The 20,929-nt window shown below is 34.8% G+C and overlaps 1 protein-coding gene across 1 annotated transcript; it reads right to left on the bottom strand.

Moving 5' to 3' along the window:
* Nucleotides 1-214: 214 nt before the first annotated feature.
* Nucleotides 215-880, bottom strand: LOC308420954 (serine/threonine-protein kinase A-Raf-like). Its single transcript, XM_080917207.1, has one exon. The coding sequence runs from the start codon at nucleotides 813-815 to the stop codon at nucleotides 255-257; it is 561 nt and encodes a 186-aa protein (XP_080773333.1). The 5' UTR covers nucleotides 816-880; the 3' UTR covers nucleotides 215-254.
* Between the last annotated feature and the right edge of the window lie 20,049 nt (nucleotides 881-20,929).

The following is a 20,929-nucleotide window of genomic DNA, read 5'->3' as shown; positions in this document are numbered from 1 at the left end:
TTTAAGCATTGCAAATATCTCAACTGTTAATCCTCTTCAGAACCCACTATGGAAAAGTCTCATCCCCTCTTCCCAGATGAAAGGAAATGAAAGCTGGAGTGATAGGGTGCCTTACCAATGATCCCGCAGTCCCTTTTTCAACACTTGTAGGTACTCAATAGTGTTTATCACGTAAATAAACAAATGAAAGCATAATTTGTCAGGGTCCTCCAATCCTTCTTTCACTGGCCCCTGGCCTTTCACCTAAGACATCCCTACCTGGGACCCTGGGGGGTTAGCAGCTCATTCACAGAGAGATTTGAGGGAACTTCCTGCTGCCTGGAGCCTCCAGACAAATCCTGGATGCTGTGGTAGAACTGTCGGCGGTTGGTACTCATGTCAACGCAGACTGTGGGAACCTTGGAGGAACAATGCTGGTGGAACTTGTAGCCACAGGTTTGGCAGCGGAAACCATGGAACAGAAACTTAAGGCAGAAGTCACAGAAGACCAAACTGAAGAAAGTCTTCCGTACAAAATTGTGCATGGTCAGTGGCACATCTTTCAGAACTTCCACAATGAGTTCCTCACCATCCAGAGGTGCAATGGCTGTGTCCCAGGCAGTGACTGTCTTTCTTCCTTTGATGAGTCTATAGACCACACAGCAGTCCTGATTGAGGCCCTGCACCTTGAGGGCCTTGTCCAAAGAATCATAGACACTCATGCCATCCCGGACAGTCACCACTGTGCGTTGCTTGTTAGGCAGGTACACTTTGACAGTGCCAACTGCCCGAGATGGCTCAGTCCCACTAACAGGAGGGCCTCGTGGTGGTTCCATGACGCCTATGGGTTTTTTCAAGATGAGCTGAGGTAGGACTGGGCAGCTGCCATATGCCTCCTGTCATACCGCTACCAGACAAGGCAGCCTTCTTCTAAATTTGAGCCAAAACTTAGGGTGTCCTCAGACAGGTCCATGTATGATGCCCTTTCCTTGGTTGTTCAGTCTCTTAGAGCACCCAGAAGTCACATGATTGCCACCTCCTTCAGTTCCTTCAATCCATCCTCTAATTCTTCAATAGGAGCCGCTTAACTCAGCTGCTGATAATGCTGTGCTCAAATTGCAAAAATCCTGAAGAAACCACCAGGAACCACAACTCAGATGCAAGCACATGATAGTCTTTATTCAAACTTCCTCGCTTGGGCCTCAAACCTTCCTGATACAACAGAATAGGGCCCCGAGGTGAGGGTGCGTTTGAAACCACAAGTTGGGGTTTCCAAGCCTTGGCATTACATGAGAGGGTAATTTGTTACAGCACCTGGCTAAACCACAAGGAGGGAGACCCATACATCAAAAAGGAGCGCCTGGCCCTGGGAAAGACTGATGTTTTCTTAGCCCACTCTGTGGTTATCAGCCAGCTGCAGCTGTTGTGTTTGTTTTGCAACTGCCAGGGACATTTTGTGATTTTTTTTTCAGACCTCAAGGGTCAGAGTCATGTCTTTCTAAGGGCAAGTTATCTTACAATGGAGTCTTAAAAATAAAATCGAGTTTATTCAGCTACCTCAGTCCCTTCAATTGAACCCCTCAAAAAGCAGTCTAGGCTCTGTCTGCAAGCACAACGTTGCATCAGTAATAATGTCAGGGACTGGTGCCTGCCTGCCCATGGATTGGGTCCCAAGTTGTGCTGGTCACTGATAGGCTATTCTGTCAGGTTCTCTTCCAATTTTGCCCCTGTATTTCTTTTAGAAAGGACCAATTTCAGGTTGAAGGTTTTGTAAATGGGTTGGTGCCCCCATCCCTGCACATGGAACTACTGGAGGTGATCTATTTGGATTCATTCTCCCCACTGTTGGGCATTTCAGCTAAAGCTACTCATATTGATTCCTGGGAGTTTCCACGATCCCAGGTCTCCCCATCCCCAACCACTAGAAGCTAGACATTTCCATTCATTTTCCTGGCCCTCTAGGCCTCTCTTGCCTCCCTGCCCCATACCTGATCTTGCCCACATTTCCCTTCTCCCACCTCTCTCCCACCCAGGTCTCTCCCTTCCTCTGCATCTCATAATTATTTTGTTCCCCCTTCTAAGTGAGATTTTTTTAACATTTTATTTATTTACAAACCAGATATTTCCCTCCACATTCTCATCCCCCTATCTATATTTTCTCATGACATTCCCCTTCTCCCTAGTCTCTGAGAGAATGTTCCACCATCACTCGGCTGCCTTCCTCCATGGAGACTCAAGTCTCTTGAGGATTTAGCGCGTATTCTCCAATTGAGGTAAGACAAGGCAGTCTTCTGCTGTATGTATATGTGGGGGGGGGTGCTTAAGAGGGACTTAGACTACCTCCTGTGTGATGCCTGGTTGGTTGGTGTCTCAGTGTCTGTGAGTTCCCTCTTCCTGCATGTTAAGCATTTCATCTATGGTCATTCCATTGAGTCCTGAGAGTCTCTCTTCTCCCAAGTCTCTGGTACTTTCTATAGGATCTTCCCACTTCCCACCTTAAAGGCTGCATATTTCCATTCTACTGAGCCTCTACACTTTTCTCTGTTACTTCAAAACCCCCATACCTGATCATGTTTTCCTTCTCCTCTCCCCCTCAGCTCTCCTGCCCAAATCAATCTATCCCTCTCCCTCAGTGACTACTTATTTTCTCCTACTAAATGGGACTGAAAATTCCTCAGTTGGCATTTCTGCTTGTTAAACTGTTTAAATTCTGTGTATCTTAAGGATTCTGTACATTTTAGCTAATACTCAGTTATTAATGAGTACATAGCATGTATGTCCTTTTGGGTCTGAGCTACTTCACTCAGGATAATATTTTCTAGTTCCATTCAGTTGCCTGAGAAACTCATGATGTCTTCATTCTTAATATCTCAGTAGAATTCCATTGTGTAAATGAACCACATTTTCTATATCTGTAAACTGATTTCTCAGTTTAGCTATGTTTCACAGTTTTGTTAATTGAGTTATTTGAGTTTTACTGGAAAGCTTCTATAAGGCAAAGCATACTGTCAAAAGGACAAAATAGCAATCTACAAATTGGGTAAGGATCTTCATTAACTGTATATCTGATAGAGGGCTAGTACCCAAACTATATGAAGGACTCAGAAAGTTAGACTCCACATCATCATTTTCTATCAGGCATACAACAGGGCCTGAATACACAGACTTTTTTCCTTCTTTTTCCTTCGTTCAAACCCTTCTTTTAAAATTTGTGCTCCATCTATTTTCTTATCAGTTCTGTTGCATTATACAGAGACTAACACACATACGCACACACACAGAGGGCTAATAGAAAATAATAATTAGTATGTATGATGCTATTCATACTTATGTTTTCAGGGCTCTGATTTAGTTCACTAGACTGTTCCAAAGATAATAATAAAAATATCCTCAGAAAAGATACTGTTCAAAAATTCTCACTATCACAAATCAAACAGAAGCAGAATGGCTGGCAACATTGTCTAACGTTTAAGCTCTTGCTGGTCTTCAGTGGTTTTGTTTCATAAAGAGAAAGACTAGGTTTCTTCAAAAGGGTGGTAGTTCCTAATGTGGTGATGACTTCTCTTCTTCATCAAGTTCTATCTTTAACAGAGTGGCACTCCATTATAACAATAACTCTAGCAAAGAAGAGAGATGTGGTTCTTAAGACTTCTGGGTAATAGCCTACAATTTAAGCCAATGCAGCAGGCTTACTGTGCAGCTAATTGTGGCATTGCCTGAAATATTATGCAGTTCTTAGAAGTTTACTGAGTGTCACTGTTATCATACTTTATGATTTACTGAGCAATACAGAAGAGCTTACCATATAACTTGATAGCACAATTGTGACTTACTCTGAAATGTTTATTCCAATCTGTTTCTGCAAAAGGAACGAGCTTATTCAATGTTGCCTAATTATAGACAAACCTCACCAGACACTTTGCTTTTAATACAATCAGTATTTAAGGGGCTTTCAATGCTTCTTGTGAAATAAGGAATTTTCATCCTTCAAAATGTGCATTTATCCAAATAACTGTCTTAAGTCAGCTCTGAAAAATTGAAAAGCTGCTTCTACATTAAGTAATATTGCAGCGTAATGACATGTCAATGAATTTTACTGGTATTTACACAAAGACTAAAATCCTATTGTTCTAAATGGATTGACACTTCTGTCTTAGAGGAAAGGAAGATTGTAACATTGTTGTAATGGTGCTTGAGTTAGCTATTTGCTTCTAATTTATTTAAGAATATTAGAAATAAGAAATAAGAATATTAAAATTAATCTATTACATTTATATATAAAGATTATAAATTTATAAAAAATTGTATGTTTTCAAAGCATGTGTCAATTTTTACTCTAACATATGACAAACTCCTATAATGACACATGGTATTCAGATTGTTAAGATTTGTATATTTTTTATGTCTTTATGTATTCATTTTAAAGTTTGGTATGGATTCTATCTATGTATTTTGCTGATGCAAACTATGAACTACTAAACTTAAGAAAAACTTTCAGTTCAGACTTCACACATAACATGAACCAATGTGTCAAAGCATTTCAAAATTCTATTTTATTATTTTTTCTATTAATCATTTTACATGTTTTAATTCAATATTAATCAATAATATAAAATAACAGTAGAATGAAACAAATATGATTTTCCCAATATTTGAACATTACATTGTTCAGACTCATTAATAGCATGTAATCTTTTTCTATGTTTTTCATAACTAATATCAATTATATAAATATCACTCATAGATTATGTATATTAATTTCTAAGCTTGGTCCAAGGTCAATATTTAGATTGTATAGCAGAAACACTATCAAATAACAATAAAGAGAATTATGTGAAGATTGACATGCTTACATTTTTCAACTTATTTGAAAAGGTTTCCACTTGAAAAAAATATACATGAGGGTCTGCAACCTCATGGGAAGAACAAAATCATCAACCAACCAAACATACTGCTGCTCCCAGGGACTAAACCACCAACCAATGAGTTTGCATGTAGAAACCCAGGTGCATATGCAGCAGAGGATGATATTCTCTGGTGTCAATGTTAGGAGAGGCATTTGGTCCAGTGCAGGCTCATTCTCCCAGTGTAGGGGAACACCAAGGTGCTGAGGTGGAAGAGGTGGCACCTTCATGAAAGCAATAGGAGGTGGGGGAGTTGGGATTGGGGGAAGCAGATGGATGGCCTTTTCTTCAGTCTCTGCTTCAAATTTTGTTTCCATATTTCCTCCTATGAATATTTTTGTGCCCCCTTTAAGAAGGACTGAAACATCTTCACTTTGGTATTCCTTTTTCTTGAGCTTCATGTAGTTTGTGAATTGTATCTTAGGTAATCCAAGCTTTTGGGCTAATATCCTCTTATCAATGAATGCATGTCATGTTTGTTCATATATTTATTTGAATTTTATATTTTTTAATTGGGTTACCTCACTCAGGATAATATTTTCTAGTTCCATCTATTTGCCTGCGATTTTCATGAAGTCATTGTTCTCAAATCTGAGTAGTACTCCATTATGTAAATGTACTAAAATTTCTGTACCCATTCCGCTGATGAGGAAAATCTGAGTTCCTCCCAGCTTCTGGCTATTATAAAGATGCTATGAATACATTGGGGTATATGTTTCTGTTATATGTTGGGACATCTTTGGGGTATATGCCCAGGAGGGTCTTCAGGTAGTACTATGGACAACATTCTGAGGAACCACCAGACTGATCTCCAGAGTGGTTGTACCAGTGTACAATCCCACTAACAACCCAGGAGTGTTCCACTTTCTCAACATCCTCACCAGTATGTGCTGTCCGTCCCCTGAGTTTTTGATTTTAGCCATTTTAACTTGTGAATGGTGGAATCTCAGGGTTGTTTTGCATTTGCCTGATGAGTATGGATGTTGAACATGTCTTTATGTGCTTCTCAGCCATTTGATATTTCTCAGTGTAGATTTTTTTGGCTTAGCTCTGTCCCACCTTTTTAATAGTGTTTTTTGATTCTCTGTAATCTAACTTCTCGAGTTTGTTGTTTAAATTGGATATTAGCCCTCTATGGAATATAGTTTTGGCAAAGATCTTTTCCCATTCAGTTGGTTGCTCTTTTATCCTAAAGACAGTTTATTTTGCGTTACAGAAAGAAACTTTGCAATTTAACAAAACACCAATAGTTATTTTTTAAAAATAGTCTCTTTTAAATTTTTATATTTTGTTTTATTTATCTTATTGGATACATTATCTTACAGGATTTTCCTATGGACCAATTAATGGTGAAGTTAAAACATTGATGTGAGAAGGACATTTGGAATCCAGTATTATTTTCTTTTCCTCATTGCTTTAATGCACAAACATATTGATCTTTGACACCATCACTATTAGAATCTGTGATTTTCATGTACACGTTCTTTCTGAAAAGTAAGGATAGTATATTTTGTGTAATGAAATTAATAAATTTTTCTCTGATAACAACTTGGCCAGATGCCATCACTGGATATAGTTATTTGATAGGTTTTACAACATCAACTATTATTTAGTAATTTTACTGTAAAAAATGTTTCTTTTTTTGGTAGCTCAATTTTTCATAGTAGAAAATACATCAAAAATGGTGATAGAAAGTGTTATATCCCCCATTTTGTTAATTTATTATTTTCTTTAATCTCTGTTTTTCATTAGATTATCACATGATCAATTTGTTAATAGTACTATAAAGAATGCCTGGGAAGAAACACAGACACCTGCTAGAATTCTATAGGTTTTATTATTTGTGAATATGTCTACTCATGACAGCATATCTTTACGTATATGGAGGAAGTTATTGGAATTTTTTTTTCAGAATTCTCACAAGATGAGCTCAGTTCTCTTCTTTTTATTCTGCAATTCACTGTTTTGCCGTTATATCTTCCTGTTCTCACAGAAAACTTTTAGTGATGTAATCTAGGAGTCAGTAGTATCTAACGCTCATTATATTGCCTACGACAGTTGTGAGTTGCATTCAATCTGTCCTCATTGTTAAAATAATAGAAAATAGAGATGCCTGTAACATGTTGAAAGATTGTGTGCACAAGTGCACATATGTTGTTATAATTTTTAGCAATGATTTGATATTTGTCTTCTTAATTTTATACATTTTCATTTTATCAGATTATTTTCAAATGAGAAAATAGTTGAATAAACTTAGCAGACATATATCATTATTTTTGGATAATACACCATGTTTTATAACTTAGTAAATTTCCATTGATTTCCCAGTTAGCAATCTTTCAAGTACACACTCTTTCAACGGCATGCAAGTAATTTTAGGTAGTTTTCTGCTCTACTCACTCTCTTGCTTTGTAATCTTCTTTTGGGAACTTTCACTCCAAACAGCACAATATACACTGATGTATTGTTTGTTTTCCTAATTGCAAAATTCCAATAATTAAACCCAGGATCTTTTGATGCATTCCTTGTTATGTTTATCTTTTAGTAAGTTTCAACGTTTTTTTACTGTGGTTCTGCTGCAGAGATGAGGCTATCTCATAAAACATGGTGAGCTGAGAAAGTCAATTACTGTGTGGAATAAAGAATATACCTCATAAAACTTTCTGCTTTAGACTGTAGACATGACTTTCTATAGTCTTAATTTTCAGAACTTTCCATTTACTCCTTCATGCATTTTTGGGTACTGAGCAGTATTATGTCTAAAGATGTTGTGTTTTTGTTTCTGACTATAGTTTCTGGTTTACCACTCAAAAGTTTGCAATTTCTCTGTAAGTATCATTCTTACATAGCTTGATATGTGAAACTCATATATTACACCAGACAGTTTTGAAAGTAAAGAAAAATTTAAAGCTCTTCTCGTGCGAGTAGTTTGGGAGAGTTTCATACACTCCTTGAAAGAACTCTTGAAATGTCTTTACTATATGTGACAGTACAAAAGCAAATTCATTTTGAAAAACAATATTTTGCAGTTCTATTACATTTCTCTGTGTAGTACTGCAATTCTGGATGGAAATTTCATGTTCCTGTGTTGTGAAACATTTCCAAGTGTAATAAACATACCAAACTGACTGAAAATATTGGTAAAAATTTAATACTGACAAATAAATATGAAACACATGGATTTCCAAAGATACACATGATTACCATTTACAAAGCATTTATTCCAGTACTAGATATATATAGTATCAATTAAAATATTAATTAATATTAAAATATTGCTTTCTTCCTGATTCTGTCATCGGGTTCCAAGTCTGTTGCTATTATTGAGTATTGGATAGGACACCATCATTTTAATTGCAAGTAGTACACCTCTCAAACTAGTTTCCATCAACTAAAAATGTCCAAAATATGATAGAAGTATTCCTAAGTATCCTCCCATTTTCTACTATTTGGCTTTAAAATATTTCAGAAACAAAATACCCAATATTGTATCTCCATAAACCTAAGTCATACTTTAGGAAATATAATAGAAATTGAAAAATGCATTACATGTGCAATTATTATATATTTGAAAACATTGCCACTCTTAAATATTTCTAAATTATAGTATGATCAGATTCTTAGTATAAAAGAAGAAATCAGTCTTATTAGATATCATAAAATATTTTCCAAAAAAGGTAAAGAAACAAGATAGAAAACATGGCATGCTAATATATATGACTGTGCATGTTACCTACAGATATATTTGTACCAATTAACAGTATGTCTATACACACACACATATATATATATAATTATATTTTTATATGCACACAAATACATCTCTTGTATACATATATACATATATATTCTTAGATATGTGCATATACATATGGATATCACATAGCAAAAATAATATATTACATTAAAACAAAACTATGTGAGAGCATAGCATTCCTCTAAGCATCATAATGCCTTCCATTTTGTGTTCATCAAATGTCTGTTCCACAATAATGAACTCAATTGTCACTACAACAGGGAATATCTAATTATTATTTGATGCCGTAGTTTTATATACATGCATTCCAAACTTAAAATGGTCAACAAGATGATAAAATATTGTCAAATTTAAGATGTTATAAGGTCTTGTTTAGACAATCATGTTGGTGAGACTCTATGGTGCAGCTACTAATTTCACTAGTAGACAGAATGCTGCAGGAAATTTCTCCATCCTATGGATCTTACAATCTTTCTACACCTTCTTCCACAATGTCCACCAAACCTTGGTTGTGAAGGCACTAGGCTTTTCAACTCTGTACTTGATTGGTTGTGCTTTTCTTAAGGAGTCTCCATCTTTTGCAAAGAGAATTTTCCATGGTGCCGGTGAAGAGCTGAACAAAGTTGATACCAATACCGAAGGCAAGATGGGTTGTGAAAGCCTCAAGTTTCCTGAAGGAACTATGGAAAACTGGGGTAGGAGATATATGTGAAAGGATTTGGAGGGAGGAAAGGGATAGAAGAAATGTAATTATATTGTATTGTTAAATAAAATAATTATAAAATTATAAACTTATTGGTAGATAATTTGTTTAGAATCAAATGTTCTTGGTTATCTAACTGTACAATGAAAATATACTAGGAAGTCAGATCAACTCATAATACTTTTATTGAAACACCAGCCTCAACAAATTTATGAAAGTAATTAAGAAATAGACTGAAGCACTAATGTTCAAATACAGAACTACTTGATCCAATTAGAGGATCAGTTATATACATTTTACATAAAATTTTGACACATAGACATAAGAATAGCCAATATCCATTTAAACATTCAACTGGACTGTAACTTCTTTGTTTTATATTACTAAACATTTCTCAATTCCAAATGCAACATATAATACCTTATTTTAATTTCATATTGTTCTTCCTTGAAGCTTTTATATTCTTTTACAAAGAAAACCTGGAAGGAATAATGAAAATTAAAATTTTCAAATATGTTTTATCTAGTTATGAGATAATGTACTTATCACTTTCTCTTGCATTTCCTCAAACCTTGGATTTGAGTCCCTCTGGAACAGAAACTTCTATCTTCATCCAAGAATCTCTGCTTGACACTGTTGTTGATCCTCAGCTTTTCACTTTTAGTTCCAACCGTCCATGCACAGCTGTGCAGTTGAAGGGATTAAAAGTTAGAATATTGTTTTGGAGGAAGTTATGAACTGTGGGCAGGAAGAAAAGCAGTTTCCAAGTAACTCATCAGAGTTCACAAATGTTAACTTCTATTTCCTGAGGTAATCATCCCCCCCATTACGTATTCTTGAACTCCTAAGATGAGCAGCATCTCATGTTTGATGTAGGAAATAAAGTATTTCTTGCCTTTAGCAATAATAAAATCTTTACAGAGAACGTTGAATCCCACAGACTGGAAGCAGTTCTACAAACTACCATGAACCAGTGCCTGTAGCACTCGAAAGAGAATTCGGTACTAATATAGAAATTGTGCTAAGAGAGAGAAAGGAAAGAGCAGAACAAAGGTTTGAGTTCTTGTTGAAAGATATTTCTGCATGCAGGAAAACATTGTTTAACAAACAGAACTTCTCCCAAATTTGTTATTAACCACACCAGGGTAAAAAACTGTAAGAAACAAGGAAACCCAGTGGAATAGAATGCTGTTTGCCTCTCTGAGGATACATTTAAACAGTAACAGTGTGCATTCACAAAGGAACAATATCTGTTCCAGCCGAATTCCAACCTTCTTATTTCAAACCATAAGTGTCCCAACCAAATGGTAGTTCATGGAGCATAACTGTACATTGAGAACAGGCTGGAGGTAGTTGTAAATATTAATTATTTAGCAAAACATGAAACATTTTAAACAAGGAAACATAGGGGATGAGAGAGAAGAGAAGGTGTAAAATACAGTAAAAATAAATTAGACATGTATAAAATTGTCAAATGATAAGTAAAATATTTTTGATTCTTTATATAATTGATTTCTAAGTATAGTAGACATTCTATCTTTTAGGAAATGTTTAAAATTTAATAATAACAAAAAGTATGTTTAAACAATTTTGGAAGAAATTTATTTAAAGCAATAAAATTCATGAAGGAAAAACATTATATTTGCCAGAGTATAAATTAGTAATATATGATTATAAAACATCATTAATATAAAGAAAGGTTAACAAAATATCTGTTATTTATATTCCCAGTATATTGTCTAAAATCTCTGTGTGTATATGATCATATTATTTGAACTTACAAGACAAATCTACTATTAAATTTAGCTAAACAGCTTGGTAGACAATTCACAAAAAGAGAGATACAGAGTTCATAGCTATAAGAGATGGCTATTCATTGCATTACAAAGAACTATAGACAAAATGTAATACCTCCTGAAGGAGAGATTATGATTCTTAAACAGATGAGATCTCATATGGGTTGTTCACTGTAGAATGATCAGCCCGGAAACCATGCAAACACAGACACACAGTCAGAAGATCATATTTATGTATTTATTCATACATAAGTGTATACTACATATATAAAAATAAAAAATATGGAATCCAGCAACAGGAAAATAAAATAGTAGGCATTGAAGGGGCTAGGGAGGGGATAGAGGGGAGAAATTTATGTAATTTTATTTCAATATATTACAAAACCACATTAGACAATATAAGATAATAGGAACTTTTAATGATAAACACAGCAAGCTGAGCAGCTTGTTCACTATACTCAGAAGAATAAATTGGAACAATTATTGTAAATAATTATTCACCAAGAGTGAAGTCAGATCATTTTCTATGCTTTTCATGCATTGAAGAAAACACTTTAGAATTTACATAAAATAGAATTCAAATGAATATATTTCAGAAGGAAAAAAGTATAAAATTACATTTTGCAAATGTAATTTGTTAAATTCATCTAATAAACAAAGATGACTCCTTTACAGCCAACTGATTTTTAAAACAAATTTTAAAGCACTCTTTAATTTAGAAAGTATCTTTAAAATAAGAATTACATTGTTTATGGTCACATGAAAATAAGACTGTGAATTGAATAGAAGCAGATAAATAATTAATTCAGTACATATTACATATTACAAGAGAATTATTGTCTGTCTTTGGGTGAAGACTAACTCAAAAAGACATTATAGGCAACAGAATAATCTAGTAATATTTATCCACCATGATGAGATATAGTTTGTAGGCAATTTGTCAAAAAAAAAAAAAAAAAAAAAAAAAAAAAAAAACCTTAAAACTAATTATGTTTCTACTAGGGGAAAAACATGTAAGCCAAGCACTTCATATATGTGTATACTTTTCATAACTGCTATCCTGGGTTGAGTGTAACCCAAGCTTGTCTCACACACTCTATAATTATTTTAAAACTTTGCAGTATTTGCCACCCTCACTTGACATTCTAAATGGGCGCTGCAATTTTCTCAATGGTATTTCCTATTTAATTTGGATCTCAAAAGGCTTTTAAGTATCAATGCTTCTTTCTTCACATCCTTGAAAGTATGTTTTATCTCCTCAGTTTTTGATATTAGTCATTTTGACAAGTGCAAGGTGGAATCTCAGGGTCATTTTGATTTGAATTTCCCTGATGACTAAAGACTTTGAACATTTCTTTAAGTGCTTTGTGACTATTCAAGATTCCTCTGTTGTTGTGAATTTTCTATTTAGCTCTGTACTTGATTTCTTTAATTGGGTTGTTTGGTCTTTTGGAGGTTAGCTTCTTGAGTTCTTTATATATTTTGGATAATAGCCCTCTAACAGTTGTAGGGTTAGTGGAAAATTTTTCTCATTCTGTTGGTTGCTGATGTGTTCTACTGACTAATCAATTATTAATCTTCGAGCCTGAGCCAATGGAGTTCTGTTTAAGAAAATTTACCTTGTGACAATGAGTTCAAGGCTCTTTCCCACTTTCTCTTCTATTTGATTAACTGTGTCCAAGTTTATGTTGAAGTCCTTGAACTACTTGGACTTGAGCTTTGTTCAAGGTGACACATACATGTCTATTTTCATTTTTCTACATACAGACTGCCAGTTAGTACAGCAGCACTTATTGAAGATGCTTCCTATTTTTCATTGTATGTTTTTGGCTTCGTTGTTGAAGATCAAGTGTCCATAGGTATATTTCTGTGTCTTCAGTTCTTTTCCATTTATCAAACTATCTGTCTTTGAAGTAATCTCATGTGGTTTTCAATTACCATTTCTCTGTAGTACAAATTAAGATAAGGGATGATGATTCCCCCAGAAGTTCATTTATTGTTAAAAATTATTTTTGCTATTCTAGGTTTATTGTTTTTCCATATGAAACTAAGAATTGCTTGTTCGATGTCTGTGAGGTATTGTGTTGGAGTCTTGATGATGATTGTGTGGATCTGTAGATTGCCTTTGGTAGGATGGCCATTTTTACTGTTACATCGCCAATCCATGAGCATGATTGGTAGGATAATCATGAGAAGAATAATTTCCATCTTCTATGTTTTTCAATTTCTTTTTGCAAATATTGGAAGTTCTTGTATTATAGATCTTTCACATGATTGGTAAGTGTTACACCAAGATATTTTATATTAATTGTGGCAACTCTGAATTATTTACCCTAATTTTTTTCTCAACCCATTTATCATTTGCATAAAGGAAGGCTAGTGATTTATTTGAGTTAATTTTATATGTAACCACTCTATCAAGTGGTTTATCAGAAGTAGAGGGTCTCTATTAGATTTTTCAGGAGTTGTTTATGTGCACTATCATGACATCTGTAAATAGTGATAAGTTGAATTTTTTCTTTCCAATTTGTATCCCCCTTGATATTCTTTTGCCGTCTACTTGCTTTAGCCAGAACCCTGAGTAGAATATTGAATAGGTATGAACAGATTTTAGTGGGATTGCCTAAAGTATCTCTCCATTTAATTTGATATTGGCTGATGGCTTGCTGTGTATTGCCTTTATTATGTTTAGGTAAGGATCTTGTATTCCCAATCTTTCTAAGACTTTTAAAATGAAGGATATAATTTTGCCATATCCTTTTATAGCATCTAATGACATTCCTCAATTGTTGGTATGTTTTGAAATTGGTATAACCACTCTAAAAATTAATCTGGTATTTCTTCAGAATATTGGAAGCAAAACTACCTGAAGACCCAGATATATCATTCTTGGACATATACCTAAAATTTGCCCCAGCACACCAGAGAAACACATGCTCCACAATGTTCTTAGCAGTCATATTTGTAATAAACAGACACTGAAAACAACCCACATGTCCCAAAATGAAAGAATGAATATAGAAAATGTGGTTAATTTACAAAATTGAATACTACTAAGTTATTGAGTATGAGGATATCATGAGATATTCAGGCAAATGTATGGAAATAGAAAATATTCTGAGTAAGGTAACCAAAACCTTAAAGGTACAGAATACTTAGGGTATAGCCCATAGAATTTAAGAATTTTAACGACCAGAAAAGTCAAGTAATGATGATCCAATACCACTCAATAGGGAGAAGAAAATAATCATGGGAGGCAAAGGGAAGTAGAGATTTGTGGGGTAGGGAAGAGTAGAAAAGGCTAACAGTATTAGGCAATGGGGACAGGAAAAAAGCCTAGAGAGCTTGCAAAATAAAGAAAAACATGCAACCTCAGAAAGTAGAAATAGGGATACCCTCTAGAAAATACCAGGGACTTGGAAGATGAGAGACTCTCAGAACTCAATGGGATTGATCTTTAATGAAAGGTTACTTTCATCTAAGGAAATGGAAAACAAACTCTAAGATTCACCTCCAGTAGATAGCCAGGGTCTGAAGAAGAAGGATAGTGTTACTAATCTGCAGTCAAAATTTGTGACTCAGAAGGGTTAGTCTCTATAATACCTATAGGGACAAAAGTGCAGAAGAGATTGAGGAAAAGGCAGTCCAGTGACCAATGCAACAAGGGATCCATGTTATGTGGAAACACCAAGGTAAGACACTATTACTAATGTTATGATGTGCTTATATACAGGAGTCTATCATGGCTGTCCTCTGAAAGGCCCAGCTAGCACATGACTGAGACAAATGCAGATACTTCTACCCAGTCAATGAACTGAAGTAGAGGAAACCTACTATGGTTTAATTAGGGTAAGAATGGGAGAAGCAGAAAAAGAGAATGGCCCAAGGAATACCAGCAGTCTCCACTATCTCAGAACTCAAGGATCTCCCAAAAACTGACCCACCATTCAGGAAGTATATATGAGTTGTGCTGAGGCCCCTGACACATGTATTGTAGAGTTCTGTCTGGTCTGGTCTCAGTGGAAGATAAACCCAATGCTTGAAAGGCTTGAGGCCCATGAAAGCGAGGCTGGTGGTGGGAGAATAACCTCTCAGAGACAGTGGGGAGAAAGAATGTAATAAGGAACTATATGAAGGGGTCCAGAAAGAGAGGCAACAGATGGACTGTAAATAAATAAATGTTTAAAAAAACATATAAGTTTATAGAAAGCAAACTATATAAATATCTCTACCCTAAATCAGAAGTAGGTATGATAAAATGAAGAAGTACAGACTATCAATTAAGAAATTGTTTTAATTTGGTCTCAATAGTTTTAGCTAATAGCTCTGAATTCTCTGTTTATCTAAAAAGAAGTAAGGACTGTATTAGTCTAGAAAATACAAGTAACATTTTTAATATCATATAAGAATCTTCAGGATAAAGGCTGAGAAGATATGAAAAACAAATTCTGGTTTAAGTGGGTTGTACCTCAGAATTTGACTCACTCTATAAGCACCAGTAATTTTGTAGAATGCGGTCATTGTTGTCTGAAATTTATATTGAAAAATATAGAATGGTTTTATGAAGTTTCTCCTTATAAGTAAATCAGTCAGTTCATTCCAAACAACAGTTAGTTTTGTACAAATAAGGATTTCTGGTCAGATATATTGAACTCGAAAAGTTAGTAAGAAATCAAAATTAAGGCCAAGAGCTTTCTCAGTTAAGTAAGGACCTATGCTCTTGCCTCTGCTTTCACTGGTGCCTCCTTCCAGTTAATTGGGCTGTCTTGTTCTGAATTGGTCTACTAAGGAGGTATCCCCTTGATCTTTTTGCAGCAATCTAATTCATTCTGACACTGTTAAGAGTTCTGACCTATGACTTAGGCCAAAGTGTAAGATAATTTAGGTGGAGAAAGAGAATGTGGAATTGGTTGAGGTGGAGAGACTTGACTTTAGCGCTTCACAAATGCTTAGAAAATTAGAATCCTAGGACTTTGCCAGTGTTAGATTCATTATAGCTGCTTTGTGATTAAGCTCAGTGTTTAAGCTGAGCTCTTACTGTTATGTAAAGTGCCTCTGGGGCAATACTAAATTGCAGATTTTCTATGCCTCTCTCTCTTTGAGATTCTGAACTCCTATAGATAATAGCCTTTGAACAAAGCTTCTGTATGCAAAATAGATTTTATAGCCTACATTTGATGAAAAGCACACTCACAAAAGTACTTTTTTTTTTAACGGTATCATTCTGTGCCAGAAATTTTATATAAGGCATTTAATCTATGCCCAAGTACTGACAAAACAAACCCAGATAAGAATAGATGCTGACTGCGTATAATGAGTCTAGTAATTGGCAACAACACTACTCATAGCAAGTGTCTGTGACAGCAGAAAGGATATATTTTTTAGCACTCTAACTATGAACTGAGATGCCTGGCTGCTACACAGTTTGTAATTCAGTAGTTTTATTCGATAAAGAATCTAATAATAGTGTAGTGCGTAACTATCTAATATCAGAATATATATAGCATATGCATAGTCTTTCCAGGAAAATCATAATTTATAAGACGTCCAAAATCTGAATCAAAGTGGTTCAAATACAACAGGGAAATCACACAATATCTATGCCCATTTTTACTATTATTTTTAGTACTTGACAGATTAAAATAGGTCAAAGTCCTGGACAGATGCACCTCTGGGAAGATCTAAAACACTATGTATTTATGAAAATATTAAAAATGAAAAATGAAAAATTTACTTTGATAACAAACTTGAACATTTATTAAAAAATACATTGGATGAAACATTAAAACATTTACTAATCTCTATGGGACAAGAAGGTACCCCAAGACTATGGAAAAATAAACCTAAACACCACAGGCACAAACACCTTGACATATAATCTGTCCTGTCTGAAAGATATTCTGATGCAATGAAGGAGCAAAACTTGTAAGAGTTGCCAGTCAATGTCTGTTTTAACTTGAAGCCCATGCAATGTGAGGAAGCCTACACTCTGCTTACACTCTGGATGAGCAAAATATAAAAAATGGGTAGCCCATCGACCTAGCATAGAATTAAAAAAATGACTGGAACAACAACAACAAAAATCAGTGGAGTGATTCCTAATATTATGCATCTATACACCTAGATCAGTGCCTAGTCCTTGGTCAGCCACCATCAGAGAGTCTTCTTTTGCTATCACAGGGAGCAAATGTAGAGACCCATAGCCAATTATTTTCCAGAGCAAGAGATTCTAAATGGAGGTATCCATTGGGTTCCTCCTCTTGGAGATCATGGAACTCTGCAGAAGAGGAGGAGGAAAGACCAAGAGTCAGAGAAGATGAAGAACATTTAGAGATTATGGTCCTCCAAATTAAATAAACAGGGCTTACATGAGCTCACAGAGACAAAAAGATCAAATTTGGGGCCTTCAGGAATCTGTACCAGGTCTTCTGAGTCCATGCAATGGCCATTATTTTGGTGACTCAAACAGTGGGTGTTGCTATATCCATTATCTTTTCATATAGGTGGAAAAAAAAAACAGATACGAAATATTCAGATATATAAACAAACAAATTTGTATATAGCATTTGCTTAACACAGAGTCTAAGTGGAAAATCCTTGCATTAGAGAAACCAAATCAGAGTCATATGACTGACAAAAGACAGGTATAAATAAACAATATCAGGTACAAAATGTAATTACTTCTTTTGCTCTATGATCACGAGTAAAAATGTGTTACTATTAGCAAAACTGCCTAAAATTGATTTTATTGAATGAAAAATATTTTCTCAGAAATTGTATCAATGTATAGATTGAATTTGTTAGGTTATACTATAAATTTGACAAACAAGCAACAGAAAAACAACCAACCAAAACAAATGAAAAAGAAACTTCCATTATTACTTTAATACAAATTACAATAAAATAAATTTGGTACTTTATTTTGTTAATGACATTAGAAAAAGCCAAGAGTTAAATATGTCAGTGACAGCTATGTAACAAACCTGTGCCTTGTTTGGTTCTGGTAGTTGCAGAACAAAAGGCCCACAGGTATCAGACCCATAGGGAGAATAGAAGATTTGCAGGGTTTCACCTCCTCTGTCATGTCAGCATTACAGATTGTTAACCTACTGATTGTCATTCAAGTTAGTTCAGGAGAGTCAGAGGATCTTAATTCCCAAGAGAACAGATGGTATAAAATAGTTCTACGTTCTTATAGATGTACAGTTCCTGAATGTATAAAGTAAGGTGTCCTCTGCTTTGGCAGTCTGTTCTTGTGTGCATCTTTAAACACATAAATATACTCCTTTTAAAAAAAATATTTAGCCTGTCATCATGGTGACCATATAACTAACAAAAGCAAATTTAGGAGAATAAGGATTATTCTGGCTCACACTCTTAATATTTCCGGGAAGGATGGTATAGCAGAGAGAAGCAGAGTAATGCTCAGGACATTGAGACAGAACAAGGAGGAAGATAGGAGCTCGGGTCTAGCCACAGAACACAAGACTATGCTCACAGCTCTTCTGCCTAATTGTGCTATTCTTAGCACCACAGGCTCAATAAGGCTGCCTAAGCAAGACTTGAACAATGACATCACTAAGTTACTTAGAAAAGGAGTGGAGAAAATCTTATTTTATGTCAACCTCTCATGAAGAGCTACATGTAATTAACAAATGTCAGGAGAGAGAAAAGTAGTTTTCCCAAATCATGAGCACTGAAATGGTAATCGTATACCAAATGATATTCCTGAAACCATATGCACAGACCAACAATAAACAGATTTAAATGACAGTGATTATGTTTGTATGTAACAGTAATATTTATAGAACAATGTGGCAGGAATATGATGGCCAAGAAAAGGAGTTAGAGGAGAGAAACAGGGAATTGATCTAGTTAAATTGTAAGCTTTAGAAGACTCAGCAGAGAAAGGAAGTATTATCTAGGAATATTTATGTCAGGTTGCTGCTCATTTTGTAAATGTTTGAGTAAATGTGTTCAGTGGTTCTTTATTTCTGAAAACAGAAGCTTTTAAAATGGTGGAAAAGTAGTTTACTGAATGTTGAGTAACTGGTTATCACATACCATGGTGTACTCTTGTTTTAAGTGATGAGCTTTTATTGGTTTACGTGTGGTTAATTGGATTTTGTTGATGAGAATTATGTGTAAAATTTTGTAAGATGCAGAACTTAGATCAGCTTTTCACCCACTACATTGTTTTTTATCAAAACACACATTCACACATACAAGCAAACAGGCATGTGTGCACTTACACATTGCTGCATTCACATACTTTACAGACGCCAAGTGCTCCATAGCTCTCTTTTGAAAAATAAGAAAATTGTGGCATGTTATGGTTTTATTTATTTATAACGATGTTTATATCTATAAGATGAACCAACTGCTATCATTAAGGCCTAATATATTCTCCCTGGCTGTAATTTACACAGTGTTCCATATACTTAATGACTTGTTAACTGGGAAATTTCTTGAATTACTGAATAATTTACCTCCAAATTTGCAAGAAAAAAAGTTCATACTTGGAAGTGTGAGTTTCCAGCATTATAAGAAATACATAGAATAGTGAACAAGACCAGAGGTTGGAGATATTAGTCGGGGCTCAGTTTTTTGAAGGATACAGGGTAGCTTGGGAAAAGAGATGTTAAAGTAAATACACCATGGCCAGAAAACATAAGTGAGGCAAATAAAGTGATGGGTTCCCTCCTTGGAGGACCTTCCTATACCAACAAAAACCAGCAACCCAGCCCATCCTTTCAAAGGACTCAGCCTTTCCAGATAGTACCAAACTAAGGGTCAACATATTACTTTCTGACATTTTAGAAGATATAACAGGTGTATAATACATATTTTAGATACCATTGATTGCATACATAATAATAAACAACTGTATTTCTCTTTTCATGTTTTTTTTTACGTTTAACTTGTTTCTTTATAATTTTTTGTTTCCCTCCTCTGGGGGGTAGCTCTCTAGATAGCCTAGAATGACCTTGAGTTTGCCATCAAGGATACCCTGAGCATTTTATCATTTTTTATGACTTCTCATCTCTCTAGTGCTGGGAAAAGTACCTCCATGACTAGCTTCTACATAGTGGAACATTTATGTTTGAAATTGCAATAATGATGCTTGCTTTGTAAATTTTAGTGTTGCCACTGATGCAGAGTTTCACATGTTTTAATTTAAGCTTAATTTCATTTTACAACCATCTCAATCTCTGGGAAATGCATTATTTTACTTGCACAGATATACATAATTAACTGTTACATGATTTAAATTTCTAAATTTTTATGAATAACAGTGTGATTTAGTTGAAATATTTTATTAAAAGGAATCATTCAATATATAGCATGTATATTTAAACATAGATTATATGGTTGAATTCTAGTTTCAAACATTGTTTTTTAAAGTATTACAAATAAAACTGTAACACTTGCCTTTTCCCCAGTGAGGAATCAGCAGAAGTACAGGCCTGCTCAAAATCCTAGCATAGCTAAGAAGACTAAGTTCCCAGAGGGCTGTACACAAGGATTTTGGCATTTCTAAAACCATTTCCAAGCAATAAGCCTCGGATAATATAAATTCCACTTTTTCCCAAGGATATCCTGATGGCTTTATTTTTTTTTACTGTGTTTTAAGTAATGAAGAAATAATCTGAAAAGCAGTTTTAAATTTATTAAAAAGTTATCTGAATATTTCCTACCTATACTCATTTCATATAAATTCCCAGACAACTAATTTTTAAGAATCTCTAACAGCTGTAAAAATCTTGAGTGTAAATGGGGGAAAACCATC

The sequence above is a fragment of the Micromys minutus genome (assembly GCF_963924665.1).
Source record: "Micromys minutus genome assembly, chromosome: 5".
Classification (NCBI taxonomy): Eukaryota; Metazoa; Chordata; class Mammalia; order Rodentia; family Muridae; genus Micromys; species Micromys minutus.
This window is presented reverse-complemented; position numbering and strand designations above follow the sequence as displayed.

What these genes read in the sequence shown, in the direction of transcription:
- LOC308420954 (XM_080917207.1), bottom strand. Translation starts at nt 815, where the DNA reads ATGGAACCACCACGAGGCCCTCCTGTTAGTGGGACTGAGCCATCTCGG.